The 19,810-nt window shown below is 47.1% G+C and overlaps 1 protein-coding gene across 2 annotated transcripts; it reads left to right on the top strand.

Annotated features, from left to right (window-relative positions):
* The first annotated feature begins 4,219 nt into the window (after positions 1–4,219).
* Positions 4,220–18,688, top strand: LOC133136641 (Golgi phosphoprotein 3-like A). 2 transcript variants are annotated; one of them, XM_061254287.1, is made up of 5 exons: positions 4,220–4,360; positions 5,786–5,984; positions 13,564–13,695; positions 17,441–17,555; positions 18,088–18,688. In XM_061254287.1, the coding sequence occupies exons 2-5, from the start codon at positions 5,808–5,810 to the stop codon at positions 18,513–18,515; spliced, it is 852 nt and encodes a 283-aa protein (XP_061110271.1). In that variant the 5' UTR covers positions 4,220–4,360; positions 5,786–5,807; the 3' UTR covers positions 18,516–18,688. The 2 variants fall into 2 exon arrangements, with proteins under 2 accessions (XP_061110271.1, XP_061110270.1); XM_061254286.1 differs by having other exon boundaries at positions 5,781–5,984; positions 18,088–18,687.
* The last annotated feature ends 1,122 nt before the right edge of the window (positions 18,689–19,810 follow it).

Genomic DNA, 19,810 nt, shown 5'->3' with positions numbered 1-19,810 from the left:
TGACAAAAGAAAAGCCTGACACCAGTTAAGCATCATGGACTTTGACAAAAACAGACACTAAGAAACTTTGTCTCCTTCTTATCTTCATAGCCTGTTGGGTTTGTAAAGCATGAACCAGACACGCCTAATTACATTAAAGGAAAGAGCTGAGACAAGGAACACATCGAGAGTTACTCATTGGACAGCGGTATTGCATGTTGTACCAGTCTTTAAGAAAATGTCTACATAACAGTTGCTTTGCTATCAAAATGGTCTCAGAAGAGTTTTTCTTAAAAGCACATATGTGGAAGTGGAAACTGCATGTTTGTTTTGCGTGCTATCCCATTAGCCTAAATGAGCAATTATTGCAGTAACAGGTTGCTTCAGGGCACGCATAGTAAATAAAAAAAACAATGTCTGTCACAGGTAGTCATTACAATAAACTAAATAGCAGACTGTAAACTGGAAAATAAAATGACTATGTTGATGACTCTTAGGGTGGCATTGGCTCAGGCAGTAAGAGCAGTTGTCTGGCAATCGAAGGGTTGCCAGTTTGATCCAACCTTGGGTGTGTCCAAGTGTCCCTGAGCAAGACACCTAACCCCCAAATGCTCCTGAGCTGGTTGGTATGAATGGGTGAATGAGAAGCATCAATCGTACCGCGCTTTGGATAAAGGTGCTATATAAATGCCAACCATTTATCATATAATTACAATTCCAACCAGGGCCACATAATGCATGCCAAAGGACATTCATCAGCCATTGTTCCGGGTTGTCTGTTTGTCTAGCATTACATATTTCCCATGCAAAGAACCACACCCCTATGTAATCCCCTCTCCATCCCCTCTACTTAACTATGGAATGTTTCATATGTGGGGTGGGTCAACAATTGGGCTATTGTCTCTTCATTCTGCTCATTCACCTAATGCTTTAGCTGCTTACTAATTGACTGTGATCATACTTCCTCACAAGTAAAGTTCGCAAATGTTAATTTTGATGATTGCTGACTCATTTGTTGATGAATAAAAACACTTGACAATTAAGTCCAGACCTAAGACATTTCATTTTCTTTTTAGTTTCTTGAGAGTTCTGTCCAAATAAGAAAACGGTGAGATTGGTGAGATTGACAACTTAAACACTGACACAACATATTTTCCTCCCACTTATTTAAACTCCAAAAGCAAGTTAATTATAAAGGTTCTTAAAAGGTATACATATTTAACATATATTTTACGATGGTATGATTATACAAATTTCATCTCAGTGTCCTTTTTTAAACTCGGAAAACTGGTTCCAATCGGAACCCAGTGATTCCGAAGAAGAACCCAACCGTATCAAGTTAAGGGTTCTTTACTGGGCAAAATGGTTCTTTGTCTGGGCGTGTTCACACTTCACGCCTATAACGGAGGGTTCCTTAAAGAACGAAGCCTCAGAACCCTTGTTTCTAAAGTGTATGGTGGCGACTGGGCATGTCAGTGGAGCACGTTGAGTTTTTCAACCGTAGGATGACAGACTTGTAGTCGTCGCTTACGCAGAAGCCCGTGGAATGTTCCCAACATTAATCGTTCTCACGCTCTCCTATTGTGATGAGACGCGGTGATGTAGATTGTGTTGGCAGGCGATCGGTCCCTGTGACGCATTATGAGCAGAAAGGTACTCAGCTTTCTCAGCTCTGGTCATGACTATGACTCAGACTCCTGCCGTGTTGCACCCAGCCTGCGGCAGGGACTGGGGAAGGAGGGCCGTATCTGCTCCTGGAATGCGGACCAGGTCTTAATTATCTAATTAGCCCAATTATTTACGCGAGCTGTTGTTTTAAACAGCAGCTGATAAATGTTCTCGTCTCGTAGCATAGTATCGCGGTCTGATTTACGAGTGAATCGGTCGTGGCGCATGTGGCTAATTGGCTGGTTGAGCCAGGGTAACTGGTGGCAGCAGAACCCCGCGTACACACCGGCGCTCCTGGACTGGAGTTAATCCTGCAGACACAGCGCCCCCTCCAGGACTGGAGTTAAACCTGCAGACACAGCGCCCCCTCCAGGACTGGAGTTAATCCTGCATACACACCGGCCATCCAGGACTGGAGTTAATCCTGCGTACACAGCACCCGCTCCAGGACTGGAGTTAAACCTGCGTACACAGCGCCCCCTCCAGGACTGGAGTTGCCCGTCTCTGGACAGCAGCTATCCTACCACTCCGCTGGTAATTAACTAGACTCAATTCAGCCCTGGGGTTTATATTTGGTTATTTAATATAATCATACATAATTCATGACTATACAGAATCAAAATTGATTTAGACATTTTTAAACATCGAAATCTTTAATGTGCCAAGTACAATGCACAATAGGAGGGCAATGGAGAAAATGTATCTAATTCTTGGTTGCATCACATTCATTTGAAAATATGTAGTCTACCCTGATGTTAAATCCAGCTATGCCAGTTTAACCAGATCGAAGATTTAGCTGGTCAAGACTGGTCATAAGCTCTTCAAGTTGGGTATGAGCTGGGCAGCCAGGTAGTGCTGAGTGCTAGCTTGTCTGAGCTGGTAGCTGGTCAAACAGGTACCAGTTGTTTCAAAACCAAGCTTCAGCTGTCCTTTCAGCAGGGTATACAACAAAGAAAAATAAATATAAATACTAGCAACCTTGCTGTGTGTTCTCTATGGCCAATATTCCACACACTGCAACGAACTACCGATTTAAGTAAGTGTAACACTAGGGGGGGAGTATAATTTTTGGTTGTAGCTGTGTCTGACTGTCGGAGGCAAGAGCAAGTACTACTTTCCAACAGAGCATTGCTGCCCTCTTGTGGATACGAAGAACTACAGTCTTTCACACTTATCCTACCGTCTCCCACTGTATCAACCTCCTGGGACCCTGGCTTTCATTCCAACAATTTGCAATCCCAGAATTTAAACAAACTCTATATTTTCTTTCTAAACACAGACATATCAGAAATAGCTATTCATGCCATGAAGAGCAAAACCACATTGTGCCCTATTGTAATCAGCCAACACCAGGGGTTAACATTTTTAAACTGATTAAATTAAAGACAGAAGTAAATCAGTGTCCTAATTAGTTTGTTTTACAAGCGTGTATAAATAGTTTAATACTTTTGCTTCAGCTTATTAGCACAATGTAGGTTTGTTTTGTAATATGTTTTGTCTTTGAACTCTTCGTTGTCGAGCAAATGTTAGTTTTGCCCATGTTGTCCACACTATTTATTCGTCGTGCATTGCTATTTCTGATATAATGCGTCAGGGAAAATAATCCCAATAAACATGAAAAACGCCTGACAAGGAAAAAATTGCACCTTGTTCCGGGATTGCAATTGTGGTTGGAATGAAAACCAGCATACACAGGGGAACCAATGGCCTGCAGAGCGTAAGGTTCTAAGCGATTGTTAACTTTAGACTTTTTTGAAATATATGAGTGAGAAAACAGAAAATGGCTAAACAGAAACTGACCAAGGATCATTAGCATGGAACTTATTTTGAGTTTGGATGGAGAAAAGAGTATCGCCTATGCGTTCTTCATTTGCATTCAAATACGAGCAATTTTTCGCCAAAGCAACTGATATTCCAATACAGTATGAGAACTGCGTTTGCACTTTACCAAGTAGCTTGCTACTTGTAGTAGGCTACATGCATATCGGAAATGTGCGCGTATTATTTATTTATTTATTTATTTATAATTTGGCTCCCAACTCGTGATTGGCTACGTACAATTTGGAATATCCAATTGCCATCCAAAAGGCTATTTATTACTTTCGAAATTATTATTTTATTAGCCTATTTTTGCTGTTGTTGTCTATTTCGAAGAAAGGTATGATGTAACAATAGCCTAGCCTACACCTGGCGAGTCGTTGAAATGAATAAATAATATAACGGAATACAGTGATTGCATGATCAATTTTACCCCTTGATCAGAAATAACGCTTAATTTGTCTGGAAAAACTATCCCATTCGCGTTTAAGACCTTCACAGCCGCAAATATTTTTAAAGCATTTTTCCTTAAAGCCTATTTGGTGAAACTAGTGTCAATCTGGTTGAATATTCGGACTCCGGATAAATTCCTGGTATATGTGGTGAAGATGTATATTCTTGGAGTTATGCGATTGGGCAGTTCCTGATAACTCTCACTGTGATTGGACAAGGTCTCCAGCAGCAATTCGCCGAGGGCTATCAAGCTAGGCTGCAAATGACTAACAGGAAGTTTTATATATTTACTAAGCTAGAACTCGAGGAAGTAGCTAGCAGCCGAATAGCTTGCTAATACGAGCGGGCTGTCAACACAAAAAAGTTGGATGAAACATTTAACCGATCCCAACTGGTAGGCGGCAAGAACTACAAAATAATACGGAATACAAGGATTCTGACAGTAAGTGGAAACTTAATACGAGTGTTTGTATTGTTAAGCATAGCATCTTTAACGAGTTAGCAAGTTTAAGCTATCTGAAGTTGCTCCACTTCGTACAGCTTAGTTACAACTGTAACTATATGGTTAGATTACTATCAAAATGTTTCCATTTCGTTAGACGTCTTTATGACGTGTTCCTACCCCGTGGCTTAAATTACTCTAAAATTGTTCCCAGAATGTTTCTATTTGGCTCCGGAATAAGTATTGTTGTATGATCGAATAAATTGAGGAAATGTTACCTAGCTGTTTTGGATAATACCAGTTAATTTTTGGGTTTCAAGTTTGGATGACCGATTACCTGACAGCACATGTCATCGGCAATAGATGCCGGCGAGCCCGCGAACGAGTTTACATCCACTTCTCAATTTATTGGTCCGCAATAATCATCTTGTCTCACGAGTTAGACCACAAGTAAGGACCGGTTATCAGTATAGCGTGTAACTTGTAACTTGGTAAGAATTGTGTGTCATATAGCCTCACTCGCAAGAGTTGCGTTAGTCTTTTAAAGTTACTAAAATTGCAGCAACTGTAGCTATCGGCAAAGGCTACTGTAGGTAGATCTCACGGGATTTTTAGGGGGAGATTTTTGGTTGCTAAAAAAAAGCATATACAAACAATCCAAATACAATGAAATGAAAATAAAAACTGCATGCTATGCAAATTTGACATGCAAAACTTGAACATCAAGTTCGAGCAGTATACGAGTGCACTTTTTGATGTCGCACAATCTGGATGGTCATAACCAGCTCCAATCACTAGGCTACACTGTGTTTCTTAGCGCACCCTTGAGCTGTTTCTGAACTGTTGCCTAGCGTGACAGTCGCTGAACAAACCAGTTTTTTTTCGCATGCAAGATATGGAGGTCATATCGATACTCGATACTGGCGACAAAGGGAAGAATGCCATGCTAGCTTGAACGCGACACGCCGCCGGTCAGTCTAAATGAAGCTTGCTTTGGACGAGCTTTTCCCACAGTGCTTCCATGGCACCTTGTGTCGGCGACAGGACCGTCAGTGTCCGGTCATATACTTCGCAAGAGTCACTTGTATCTGACACCAGTCATTTGCGCACGGTTTCCATGGCAAACATCAGTCTCCTTATCTCCTCAAAGACAATGGGGGAGTTATTCCTGCGCATATGAGTGTCATAATAAAATAGTGTTATAAGCTAGACCTACTTGTCCAGGTCCTCAAACAAACACTTAAATGTCAATTAGGCCCTTACGTAAATACAAATATAGTTTTGTAATGTAGACTATGTCCGGTAAAACATCTGATAAGGTGGTGTTATCCTCGAGTGTTCACTCAGGCGGGTGTGAACATGTAATGCGAGTTCGCGGTATTCCTGTAACTCCTGCTTCTGCCCGTCCGTCCTGTCGTAGCGCAGCGGTCCCGGCAGCGGCGGTAGAATGAGCGGGCTGACCCTTCGGAACCGTCGGACGGAGGCGGTGATCGTGCGGCGGGAGGAGGACGACGACGACGACGCGGGCCGCGGGGACCACCCGGAGGAGGACCAGGACGACTCCAAGGACATCCGCCTGACGCTGATGGAGGAGATCCTGCTCCTGGGCCTAAAAGATAAGGAGGTAGGGGAGCTATAGAGCCAGTAGCCTAGTGACTGAGGCGCATGACTGGGACCCCGAAGGTTGCTGGTTCAAGCCCCAGTGTGGCCGTGATCAGATCGCACAGCTGTTGGGCCCTTAACTCAGACCCTACGCCCCTCCATATGGAATTCCTAGTTCACCTACTAGCTCCATACATTAAACCTATAGGCCCGCGGAGGATGGGCATGCCCCTATAGGCCGGTTTCTCGCCACTGTTTGAGGGTTTTTCTCCCCTAAGGGGGTCGTTTACCTCATATGCTATGTCGTGTCGGCCTGAAGCGTAGTGGTTAAGGTACATGACTGGGACCCGCAAGGTCGGTGGTTCTAATCCCGGTGTAGCCACAATAAGATCCGCACAGCCGTTGGGCCCTTGCGCAAGGCCCTTAACCCTGCATTGCTCCAGGGGAGGATTGTCTCCTGCTTAGTCTAATCAACTGTACGTCGCTCTGGATAAGAGCGTCTGCCAAATGCCAATAATGTAATGTAATGTAATGATATGTCTCATTCTCTCCTGTGTTACTCTGGAAAGTGTCATCTGTGAAATGCGCTATACAAACATGAATTGAATTGAATTGAATTGAATTGAATTGAATTGAAATAAGCTGCCTGTCCAACAGGGCTGATCTCAGAACAGTGGCCCCACTGACCTCACTGTCAAAGACAATCGGCTTAACCCAGCCCTGCGGCGGAGCTCAGGTCCTCCTCGACTCGTCTGCGCTAACCGCGATTGTGAGGAAAGCATGCAGAGAATACCAGTTCTCCCAGTTCTCCCAGTTCTTGTGAAAGCTTGTGATTTGAAAGAAACACAATTATAGCATACCTGCTTTCGAAGGCTGGCTTTTCTTGTTGTGGAATAGGGGCGAAGGGGCTAAAAAAAAATTTAAAAAAAGAGGATGGTCACTAAACTGTCAAGATGCTCCTGTGCAATGCTGCACATTGCAGTGTCCTGTTCAGCCAGCTGGTCGCCCCTGCGCGCAGGATGCCCCTCTCTGTTTTAGTATGTACAGTTTGGCTTTGCAGGCAGTGTGACACAGACAGATGGTCTCCGGTAAATGCTTGTTTATGCTTCAGTGACAACGTGTTGCGTAACATGTCCCAGGATGGAAATGATGCAGTTCGGACAGTTTGGCAGTTTGGACAGTTTTGCAGTTTGGCAGTTTGGACAGTTTGGCCGTTTGGACAGTTTGGCAGTTTGGACAGTTTGGCCGTTTGGACAGTTTTGCAGTTTGGACAGTTTGGCAGTTTGGACAGTTTGGCCGTTTGGACAGTTTGTCCGTTTTGACAGTTTTGCAGTTTGGACAGTTTGGCCGTTTGGACAGTTTGGACAGTTTGGCAGTTTGGACAGTTTTGCAGTTTGGACAGTTTGGCCGTTTGGACAGTTTGGCCATTTTGACAGTTTTGCAGTTTGGACAGTTTGGCCGTTTGGACAGTTTGGACAGTTTGGACGTCGAGCCGGCGGTTTTGAGGGTCATGCACCTGCATGTGGTCATCGATATCCGTCGGAAGTGTCGCGCAGTGTTGGCTGAAAATCAGACAAAAGGTTGCCTTGGGGACGACGCCAGTTTACTAGCTTACTACTCGTTTTTACGGAATAGTATTTTGTTACATACGTCACTAGCTCACAAAATAGATGTTTGATGAGAAATATCCTCACTTCTAGGCCTCACTTTCTCAGTAGCTTCGTGATGACTCCCCATGAGCACTCCTCCATGTAACACGCATATGTACGTTTGTACGTTTGTACGTTTTGGCCACAATCCATGTCACTGCACTCCTTGATGCACTGCCAGTTGTCGTTCTGGTCTCTCAGGATTAAAGCGACACGAAACAGGAAGTGGTGTTGACGGCTGTCCCGTGAGGCGATTAAACGTGGCGGAGTCCATAACGGCCGGGAGGAAGAGGATGTGAGGCGTCTGTCCGTCGTTGTGGCGTGAACACCTGTGTGGACAGGTGTGTGTCCTGACTTGGGTCGGATCGTCTTGCACAGCGTGCCTCGAACAAACCTCACCGTAAGGTGAATTAGGCGTGTGTACCTTGACACACGACACTGCGTGCGTGTGTGTGTGTGCGTGTGTGAGTGAGAGAGCGTGTGAGAGAGTAAGAGCATACATAAGTGGCTGTGACTTGAGTTATGAACCTCGGCTGGCTGAAATCCAGCTTGCGCCGCTTGTAAATATGTAAACACTCTGCTATCTACAGCGTTGTCTCCAGGGTTGACTGTGGCGGCAGCCTGACCAGAATCTCGCTGGATACGTGTCACAGTGTGCTCCCAACGCAACCTTGAGGACGGAGAATGGCGTATTCAAAATGGCTTCCGCCACTGTGTCTGTCCCTGACTGCTGGTGCTGTCGCCGCAACTGAAGCTGCAAAGGCCCGCTGTGTTCTAGCCAGCGGCAGCCAATCAGAGGTTATCAGCGGCAGCCAATAGCCAATATGATATCTTCAGCTGGAGCCAATCAGGGGTCATCAGCGGAAGCTAATATGGGGTCATAGGCAGGAGAGCCAATCAGAGGTCTTCAGTGGAAGCTAATTTGATGTCATAGGCAAAAAAGGGCCCTCGTCCTTATCTTTGTTGTACAGGTAGCAGTTGAAATTGTACTTCCCTCTAGGGTCTTTCAGCGAACTTATCCCTGGTTATGGGTATGCACTTTGTTGTACGTCGCTCTGGATAAGAGCGTCTGCCAAATGCCAATAATGTAATGTAATATGCAGGAGCCAATTAGAGGTCCCTACCGGAAGCTAATATGATGTCACATTACATTATTGACATTTGGCAGACGCTCTTATCCAGAGCGACGTACAGTTGATTAGACTAAGCAGGAGACAATCCTCCCCTGGAGCAATGCAGGGTTAAGGGCCTTGCTCAAGGGCCCAACGGCTGTGCGGATCTTATTGTGGCTACACCGGGATTTGAACCACTGACCTTTGCGTGTCCCAGTCCTTTACCTTCACCACTACGCTACAGGCCGGCCTGATGTCACAGGCAGCAGCCAACGAGTCTGTGCCTTTTTCATCAGGGATGCACAAACAGTACAGACTCTCCAGATCTCGGTTGGCGTTCCCCCTTAAATCGGAGTCCTGAGAGCGGGTGTGCTTTGCGTTTGAGGGTGCGCTTGCGGTGTGGAGGAGTGTCTGGGTGAAATGTCGGCCCTCGAGTCACGCAGTACCTGCTGAACCGGCTCCCGGGGACCCTCTGGAGCTCTTGCGCAACCGAAAGCCGTCCATTGTCCTGTCAAAAGGAAGACGTGCTGTGGCAGATGGAGATTTGTGGTACGTTTACATCGGGTAGGCCCATTCCTCAGAAAGTGCTTGAGGTTAAGATGTCTGTCGCCGTGAGTTTGAAATGCATTGCCCCTGTAAATTCTCTGAGGATGCGTGGTATCTTTAGATCTTTAGTGTACTGCATAATCACATTGCGACAGGGCGACATTGGCTCAGGCGGTAAGAGCAGTCAAATACTCCTGACAAGCTGGTTGGTGCCTTGCATGGCAGCCAATCGCCGTTGGTGTGTGTGAATGAGAAGGATCAATTGTACAGCGCTGTATAAATGGCAACCGTTTACCATTTACTTGTTCAGGAATAGGTCTCACTCTGCATGGATTTTGGAATTAAACTGAAACTTGTTGGTCACACTGTACTTCCGTTAATTGGCATGAACTGATGTAGTGGCGAACTAACTACTACTGAGAACTTAATCTGTACAGTTCTATTCATGTATTTGTACATCATTCATTCATGTGAACAATGACATTAGTTATTCCCTATACATATTGGAATAAAACAGTCAGTTCAGAAGCATCGATTGTACATAAAATCGTACATAACATTTACCATTTTTTACCATAACAGGGATGTCACATTCCACACCTGAAGTGCCTTGATGTCAGTTGGTGGTGTAACAGACACATATTTTTCTACGCTGTATGGTTTCAGGTGATTAAGTCGTTAATTTGGTAAAGAGACCTCACACCTGACGTCCAACGCCTAACCATGGTGGCCAACATCACAAAACCTCTCAGAGGCCGTGACCCTCCAGGCCTGCAGTTTGACTCCCCCCGGTATAGAATAGCAGTGAGTGGTCATCCTTGTAGATGAAAATGGGATGGATTGTGGGCAGGGCTTGGTATTGGCTGCCCTATCGGTGGCTTTAAGCGGTTGGTGGGCGGTGCTTCACACTGAACGGAGAGGCAGACTTCAACAATCAATTAAATTCAGATGCCATATAAATCATATTAAAAACTTAACTGTAGCAGCTGCTGAATGCCAGGCAAACCATTTACCCAATGAGACCAGGCCAGAGTGTGTGGTAGCTTTTCAACAATCATATTTCAAAATAAATAAATAAAATAAAATATGTGAACCCTGTTCACGCTGGTATATTTGAAGCAATATCAATTCGATGTGTTTGCATTCTCAAATTTGCACCTGGCAATCCTGCCAAGTATTCCAAGTTGATGACACACGCCCAGGAAATTGCATGTCGAATTGCAGAAGTGCAGGCGTCTATAATCCAAGTGAGTTGAGATGTCGTTAAAATGTGGTTTGACAAGTTGCTTAATATTACCGTGTCAGGCGACATTTTCGATTGTGTCTTGGCAGTCTTCTTTCTCCAAACATGATATCGCTGGTTTATCTTATAAAATAATATATGCTCATATTTTTGTTTTGAACGGAATGCTGGTATGACAACAAAGTCTCCGCAGATATGATCTAGCAAAACTGAAAAATGAAGTGTTGACACTTTGGACACTTGTCTTACACCACCTTGTCTCTTTACCCTTTGGCTGACTCGGAATTTGATCGAGGTCCGCCATCTTTCAGGACATTCCAGCCTGCTAAATGCTCCTTCATAAAGCTCGGTGCCAGGAACTAGGAGGCCCCTGAAGATCTCTACAGCAAGGAAACACACCCTTTGCCGAAATAAAAAATTGCGTGACCTGTAAATGATTGAGCTGTGGATCCACCTCCGCCCATCTGCCGAACGAAACGTTTTCTCAATTCCTCCATCCTCACCTCCTTTTCTCGCTTCCTTTCCTCGCCTCCCCCGGTGGGTGGAGCTCGGAGATAGGAAAGGATTCAAGGAAAGGAAGAAGGAGGTGAAAAATAAAAGATTGGAAAGAACCCTTTCCCAAACCCATAAGGGAGGTGGAGAGGTTCCTGTCAGTTTGACCAGTCTGGTCCTTCTTCTCTGACATTACATTACATTACATTACATTACATTTTCGGCATTTGGCAGATGCTCTTATTCAGAGCAACGTACATTTGATTAGACTAAGCAGGAGACAATGCAGGGTTAAGGGCCTTGCTCAAGGGCCCAACGGCTGTTCAGATCTTATTGTGGCTACACCGCGATTTGAACCACCAGCCTTGCCTGTCCCAGTCATTTACCTTAACCACTACGCTACAGGCCTCCCTACATTCATGGCATTTGGCAGACGCTCTTATCCAGAGCGACGTACAACAAAGTGCATACCCATAACCAGGGATAAGTGCGCTGAAAGTACAATTTCAACTGCTACCTGCACAACAATTTCAACTGCAACCTGACCTCTCATTAACAACACATTTTTGCCCGCAGAACTGCTGCTCTATGGACGTTTTATTTTATTTCTATATATTTTTTGCAGCATTCTCTTCAAACTCTAGAGACTTGTGCGAGGAAATCGCAGGTTATCAGTAGTTTCTGTGATACTCAAACCACCCTGTCTGGCACCAATAATCATTCCATGGTCAAAGTAACTTCACATCACATTTCTTTGACCTGAAAAACAGCTGAACCTCTTGGCCATGTCTGCATGCTCTTATGCATTTAGACATCTACAGCTTCAGGAACTACAGTACTGAGGCTAATACAACTTCAAAAGTCCTAGATTAAGGTGCAGTAAATACCATAAATAAAAGTACAAAGAGCCCTGGAAGCTGGTTGGTTTCTGATGGCAGGCATGTCCAGTTTTGCCTGAAAAGGGCAGGGCCATGTGCAGGTCTTTGTGGCAGCATTAAGTCACATGGATATTGTAATTACATGAATAGGGTGCTTTAGCTCTGGGCTACAACTGAACCCACACCGGCCCATTTTAGATTAGAGTCCCCACCCATGGCTTTCAGCCTCGCGTCCATAATTGTGGAGGAATAATTCAGATATGAATAATTCAGGCCTACGCAGACTTCCGGTGTTGGCCCAGCTTTATTTCGTGATCATGGAGGCTCGTACAAGCGTTTGTGGTTGTCTGAAACTGTTAAGTTTCCATCCGTCTTCATACCCAGACAGACACACATAAGTAGAATGACAAACACAGGGCTGCTGCCATATATTATTCTGCTGGGCAAGGGAGCTTAGGAGGTGACACTCTTCCCCAAACAGAGAGGAGTCAAATTACTCCTCAATAATCCAGACCGGTGTCAAATACTGGATGTAATTGTTTCGGATTCAAATACTTTTCTGTGCTCGATTGATCTTGCCTGTTGTAATTGAGCCAACCGGTCTAGTGCAAGATCTAGTGTGTGAGCTAGCGTAAGATCTGGCGTGTGATCTAGCGTAAGATCTAGTGTGTGATCTAGCATGTGATCTAGCTTGTGGTCTAGCGTAAGATCTCGCGTAAGATCTGGCGTGTGATCTAGTGTGTGATCTAGCATGTGATCTGGTGTGTGAGCTAGCGTAAGATCTAGTGTGTGATTCAGCGTAAGATCTGGCGTGTGATCTAGCGTAAGATCTAGTGTGTGATTTAGCGTAAGATCTGGCGTGTGATCTAGCGTAAGATCTAGTGTGTGATTTAGCGTAAGATCTGGAGTGTGATCTAGCGTAAGATCTAGTGTGTGATTTAGCGTAAGATCTGGCGTGTGATCTAGCGTAAGATCTAGTGTGTGATTAACGTAAGATCTGGCGTGTGATCTAGCGTAAGATCTAGTGTGTGATTTAGCGTAAGATCTGGCGTGTGATCTAGCGTAAGATCTAGTGTGTGATTTAGCGTAAGATCTGGCATGTGATCTAGCGTAAGATCTAGTGTGCGATTTAGCGTAAGATCTGGCGTGTGATCTAGCGTAAGATCTAGTGTGTGATTTAGCGTAAGATCTGGCGTGTGATCTAGCGTAAGATCTAGTGTGCGATTTAGCGTAAGATCTGGCGTGTGATCTAGCGTAAGATCTAGTGTGCGGTCTAGCGTAAGATCTGGCGTGTGATCTAGCGTAAGATCTAGTGTGTGATTAACGTAAGATCTGGCGTGTGATCTAGCGTAAGATCTAGTGTGTGATTTAGCGTAAGATCTGGCGTGTGATCTAGCGTAAGATCTAGTGTGTGATTTAGCGTAAGATCTGGCATGTGATCTAGCGTAAGATCTAGTGTGCGATTTAGCGTAAGATCTGGCGTGTGATCTAGCGTAAGATCTAGTGTGTGATTTAGCGTAAGATCTGGCGTGTGATCTAGCGTAAGATCTAGTGTGCGATTTAGCGTAAGATCTGGCGTGTGATCTAGCGTAAGATCTAGTGTGCGGTCTAGCGTAAGATCTGGCGTGTGATCTGGCGTAAGATCTGGCGTGTGATCTCCGTTGCTCTCTGCTGTCCCCAGGGCTACACGTCCTTCTGGAACGACTGCATCTCCTCGGGACTGCGCGGCTGCATTCTGATCGAGCTGGCGCTCCGGGGACGAGTCCAGCTGGAGCCGGTCACCCTGAGGAAGAAGAGTCTCCTGGACCGCAAGGTACCCACGCGCCGGGCGTGCAGAGCTCCGAGTGTACACGGAGCATTGTGTTTGCTTAGCGTAGGACTGTTAGCCCGCATGATGGACTACTGGGTAACGCTGTAGAACTCGGTGAGTGTGACCAGTGTGACATTCTCTTTGCTTGCTGTGTGGAACTGTTCTTTTGGCTAACGCTGTAGAACTCGGTGAGTGTGACCAGGACATTCTCTTTGCTTGCTGTGTGGAACTGTTCTTTTGGCTAACGCTGTAGAACTCGGTGAGTGTGACCAGGACATTCTCTTTGCTTGCTGTGTGGAACTGTTCTTTTGGCTAACGCTGTAGAACTCAGGGGATAAACGAACATTCCATTTGCTTCGTGTGTGACTGTTGCCGCAAATGGTTGTCATCTGTAGCCGTTCTGTCAGCTCAAACCAGTCCGGCCATTCTCCGTTGAGCTCCTCCTATCAACAAGGCATTTTTGTCTGCAGAACTTCCGCCCACTGAATATTTTTTTGTTTCTCGCACCATTCTGAGTATACAGAGCAGTGGTCTCCAACCCTGGTCCTGGAGAGCTAAAGGGTCTGCTGGTTTCCGTGGTTACTCTCCACTTAATTAATCAATTCATTACAATTACAATTTCAGCTGCTACCTGCACAACAAAGCTAAAGACCAGGGCCTATTTGATCATCGGAATGTATTTTTTAAAATTGTAATACCGCAACACGCAAACGTATGAACAAACTGTTTACCTAACCAAACACTGCTTACCTTGCCAAACTAAACATCCTGATACACAAGTAAATATCCCAGAAGGTTTACAGGGAGGTACAGAGGGGCAGGGAGTGGTGCAGCTTGAAGAGGTGCGTCTTCAGATTGTGCTTGAAGATGGAAAGAGATTCTACTCTACTCTATTTGATCATCGGAATGTATTTTTTAAAATTGTAATACCGCAACACGCAAACGTATGAACAAACTGTTTACCTAACCAAACACTGCTTACCTTGCCAAACTAAACATCCTGATACACAAGTAAATATCCCAGAAGGTTTACAGGGAGGTACAGAGGGGCAGGGAGTGGTGCAGCTTGAAGAGGTGCGTCTTCAGATTGTGCTTGAAGATGGAAAGAGATTCTACTCTTCTGACCTCCACGGGGAGTTTGTTCCACCACCGTGGAGCCAGAACACACAGTAGTCGTGAGCGGGAGGGGGAAGTTTGGACAGGGGGAGGTGCCAAGCGGCCTGTGGAGGCCGAACAAAGAGGTCTGGCAGGGGTGTAGGGTCTGATGATTTTTTGGAGGTAAGCTGGGGACCTGCCTGTAGAACTGTAGAGTGTCAGGCTGTCTGTTCGCTAAAACACTGTAAAAAGCCAACATAAGCAGAAGGCTCAAGAGCTTTCATTTGACTAAATCACACTGCACTCTCAAGAAACTCAAAAAACGTATTAACAAGGGTATTTAGAAAATGACGACTGCCTTTGTTAAGATGTCAGTGTATTTCTTGCACGTTTAAGACTGTATCGAACGTCAAAGAAATATGTAGCATTTCAATAATTCCCAAAAAGAAAAGCATTCCCTCTTGGCTGGCCTCCCAGCGTCCGGCATCAACTTATCCAGAATGCAGCAGCTCGTCTGGTCTTCAACATTCCCAAATACTCAGACGTCACCCCCCTGCTTACTTCCCTCCACTGGCTGCCTGTCATGGCTCGCATCAAATTCAAAACATTGGTGCTAGCCTTCCAAGCCGTTAAGGGGTCTTCCCCAGCTTACCTACAAAAAATCATCAGACCCTACACCCCTGCCAGACCTCTTCGTTCAGCCTCCACAGGCCGCTTGGCACCTCCCCCTCTCCGAACCTCCACATCACGCTCACAACTACTGTCTGTTCTGGCTCCACGGTGGTGGAATGAACTCCCCGTTGAGGTCATAACTGTAGAATCTCTCCCCACCTTCAAGCGCAAACTGAAGACGCACCTCTTCAAGCAGCACCTCTCCCCGTCCCTCCCTGTGAACCTTAATTGTTGTCTTTCTGTGATTTACTTTTTTGTGTATTGGTATTTTTAGTTTTGCTAGGTAAGCAGTGTTTGGCAAGTTAAGTTTGGCTACTTTTGCTTTGTTTGTTTAAAAAAATAAAATAAAAAATTCAAATAGGCCAATCTTTGTTGTACAGGTAGCAGTTGAAATTGTACTTCCCTCTAGGTTCTTTCAGCGCACTTATCCCTGGTTATGGGTATGAACTTTGTTGTACGTCGCTCTGGATAAGAGCGTCTGCCAAATGCCATTAATGTAATGTAATGTAATAAATACAATTCAATATATTTTATTGTCCTGTTGACGGACCCACACATGTTCAGCATGCCGCTGATATGTGGTGTCAAATTGCCTAGCAACGCTAAATTCTATGCCAAACCTAGCGCTGAGTGACAGACTAGACAAACAAGATCAAGCCTTCTGGAAATAAAAGTGTTTGCAATGTGGGTGTCAGAACGTTGAATGTAATAACTCGTTCCACGTACTCTGCCTTTGAAGCACCGGAAAGAAAAATCTATAAGAGGGGGGATTCAGACGATTGTTTGCAATGTCCGTGTCAAAACGTAAAACTTAAAAAGAAGTTCCACATTCTCCGTGTCTTTGAAGCACCTGGACACCGAGCCTGTACGGAGAACAAGTTTAAAGCGCCTACGTCGTTATTCCACAGGTTTATCTTAACCGGAGAAAGTCCATCGTCTCTGTCTCTGTTCTGTGATACCATGACATATCGCCAGCCTGAGATGCGCGAGTCTGCCAACGGTCCATTCATTACCGTTCCGCTTTCTTTTAGGCTGTTCCCCATAGTTAGCGCTTGTGATGGGACGCCGTGTTGCTAATCGGCTATCGTCTATGCCGATTTGTAAATCAATAGTAAATCTTAAACACATTTCGCTCTCCTATAAACTTGACACAGATGTTTGTATTGCTATGAGCTAACTACTGCTGTTGCTGGGCTCTTGATAAGGCTGTGATGCTTTTCACAGTACACACTCAATTTTGTGTTGCCGTAGCAGTTTTATAGATCCATAAAACATGAAATGGAGCATTTTATCACTTCAGTTGACCGTATGCATGTCCTGTACAGCTGAAGAATGTTCAAATATTCCCAGGAGACTCAACGTGTTGAATTGGAGAGTTTATATAATTGCTATAATTCATACGCGTTTACATTGTACTAAATCTTCAACGACAGGTCGGTTTTGGCAGGATTTCATGCGCTGGGGTTGTAAATAGCTATCGCGCTGTTGTATAAATGTAAAATGTCAGTCATTAGGATTAGGGGTCCTAAGATGGAAGGTGGGCGGGGCATTAGCCTCCATGATATGTTTTGGGGAATGGTGGGGAGTCGATCAAACGAGGATGTGCCCCCCTTTGTGAAACGGATATTGATTGGAGGGGAACACAATTAACGGACATTTTATCGACATGCATGCCCACTGGTACATGATGACGTAAACTCTTGTAATATCTAGTTTTTCAGGAAGTGGATGGAAAATACACAAGTATTACAATTAGATTTTTTTTGGAATGTATACCTTAATGGTTTCGGAAAAATAGAGTGGAAAAAGTGAATTTAGATTTCAGCTTGTCTTTGAATTAAATAAAAGATGGGAACCCCCTTTCATTAATGAGTTAACGAGGACGGTCCCGCAGCAGAACGCCGAGAACAGAGAACGTAATTGGCCGGTACGGTCTGTGTGGACTTTTGAGCGCTAACAGAGACCCCCCCCGTCCCTCCAGGTGCTGGTAAAGTCAGCCGCCCCCACCGGAGACGTGCTCCTGGACGAGACCCTGAAACACATGAAGGCCACTGAGCCCCCGGAGACCGTGCAGAGCTGGATCGACCTCCTCACAGGTGAGGCCCCGTGCACCGGGAGGGTCGTGGGTTCCAGACCTGGACAGACGCTTCAGTATGCCTGCAGGTCTGCTTGGGTTGCTGTCCAACACGCTCGGAAGCCAACGGATGCACTACGCCTTTTAAAGTCTACCATAACATTTGTAAATGTTCAAATATTTAGTTCCTTAAAATCAAACGATAACTTTGAGTTACACAGTGCTAATCATGTGTTGCTCGGTTACGAGGTTGCCGTATCTCTGATACCGTGAATCAACCAAATGTAAACAAGGTGGTTTGGTTTTGCTAAGTTGGGACTTATCGTGGGATAATGTCTCACAGCCGTTGGGCCCTTGAGCAAGGCCCTTACTTCTCCAGGGGGGGATTGTCTTCTGCTTAGTCTAATCAACTGTACGTCACTCTGGATAAGAGCGTCTGCCAAATGCCAATAATCTAATGTAATATAATGTAATTTAATGAAGTGCGATGGCCGTCTGTAACACGGCGCTTTCTTTCCTTGGCGTTCCCCGCGCGCGTCTCCCCCGGCGACCAGGCGAGACGTGGAACCCCATGAAGCTGCACTTCCAGCTGCGGAACGTGCGGGAGCGGCTGGCGAAGAACCTGGTGGAGAAGGGCATCCTGACCACGGAGAAGCAGAACTTCCTGCTGTTCGACATGACCACGCACCCGGTGACCAACGGCACGGAGAAGCAGCGGCTGGTGCGCCGGGTGCAGGAGAGCCTGCTGGAGCGCTGGGTGAACGACACGCAGCGCATGGACCGCCGCGCGCTGGCGCTGCTGGTGCTGGCGCACGCCAGCGACGTCCTGGAGGGGGCGCTCACGCCGCTGCCCGACGAGCGCTACGAGGTGGCCTCCTCCCGCTCGCGCGCCCTGCTGGACGGGGACCCCGACACCGAGGGCCGCAAGCCCCAGGCCTGCCAGATGATCTGGGCCGTGCTGGCCGCCTTCAACAAGGCCTGAGAGCGTGCCCAACGCGCCTCCACCCAGCCAGCCCCTAACACGCCCCCGCCCAGCCCCCAACACCACCCAGCCCCCAACACCGCCCAGCCCCCAACACGCCTCCACCCAGCCCCCAACACCGCCCAGCCAGCCCCCAACACACCTCCACCCAGCCCTTAACACACCTCCACCCAGCCCCCAACACGCCTCCGCCCAGCCAGCCCCTAACACGCCCCCGCCCAGCCCCCAACACTGCCCAGCCAGCCCCTAACACACCTCCACCCAGCCCCTAACACACCTCCACCCAGCCCCCAACACCACCCAGCCCCCAACACCGCCCAGCCCCCAACACGCCTTCACCCAGCCCCCAACACACCTCCACCCAGCCCCCAACACCGCCCAGCCAGCCCCCAACACACCTCCACCCAGCCCCTAACACACCTCCACCCAGCCCCCAACACCGCCCAGCCCCCAACACACCTCCACCCAGCCCCTAACACACCTCCACCCAGCCCCCAACACCGCCCAGCCCCTAACACACCTCCACCCAGCCCCCAACACGCCTCCACCCAGCCCCTAACACACCTCCACCCAGCCCCTAACACCGCCCAGCCCCTAACACACCTCCAGCCAGCCCCCAACACCGCCCAGCCCCCAACACCTCCGCCCAGCCAGCCCCTAACACACCTCCACCCAGCCCCCAACACCGCCCAGCCCCTAACACACCTCCACCCAGCCCCCAACACCACCCAGCCCCTAACACACCTCCACCCAGCCCCCAACACCGCCCAGCCCCCAACACACCTCCAGCCAGCCCCTAACACACCTGCACCCAGCCCCTAACACACCTCCACCCAGCCCCTAACACCGCCCAGCCAGCCCCCAACACGCCTCCATCCAGCCCCCAACACACCTCCACCCAGCCCCCAACACCGCCCAGCCCCCAACACACCTCCACCCAGCCCCCAACACCACCCAGCCCCTAACACACCTCCACCCAGCCCCTAACACACCTCCACCCAGCCCCCAAACCCCCCTCAACTAGGCCTGAAAACGCACCTCCCTACACCTTTAACAAGGCCTCAAACTGAAAAACCCACACCCCCCCTTTAGCAAGGCCTGAGCCCCCCACCTTGCGATGTCCAATCACAGACTCGTCCCTTTCACCCATTTCCCCAATCCCTGTTGAGGCTGTCCCCCCCCACCCCCAAACTGCCCCTGAAAATAGGGGGTGGGGGCCGTGGGGCTTGGAGAGGAGTGAAGTTCAGGTTTTGTGGCTTTTTGAAACCTGGCCGTCACTCTTTTTTTCTTTCCTT

The sequence above is a fragment of the Conger conger genome, chromosome 9 (genome assembly GCF_963514075.1).
Source record: "Conger conger chromosome 9, fConCon1.1, whole genome shotgun sequence".
NCBI lineage: Eukaryota > Metazoa > Chordata > Actinopteri > Anguilliformes > Congridae > Conger > Conger conger.
This window is presented reverse-complemented; position numbering and strand designations above follow the sequence as displayed.

Bases quoted from the DNA above. Each gene is read 5' to 3' on its own strand.
- LOC133136641 (XM_061254287.1), top strand. From the start codon at position 5,808: ATGAGCGGGCTGACCCTTCGGAACCGTCGGACGGAGGCGGTGATCGTG. The intron at 5,985-13,563 runs GTAGGGGAGCTA...TGCTGTCCCCAG, and splicing joins TGGGCCTAAAAGATAAGGAG to GGCTACACGTCCTTCTGGAA. The intron at 13,696-17,440 runs GTACCCACGCGC...CCGTCCCTCCAG, and splicing joins AGAGTCTCCTGGACCGCAAG to GTGCTGGTAAAGTCAGCCGC.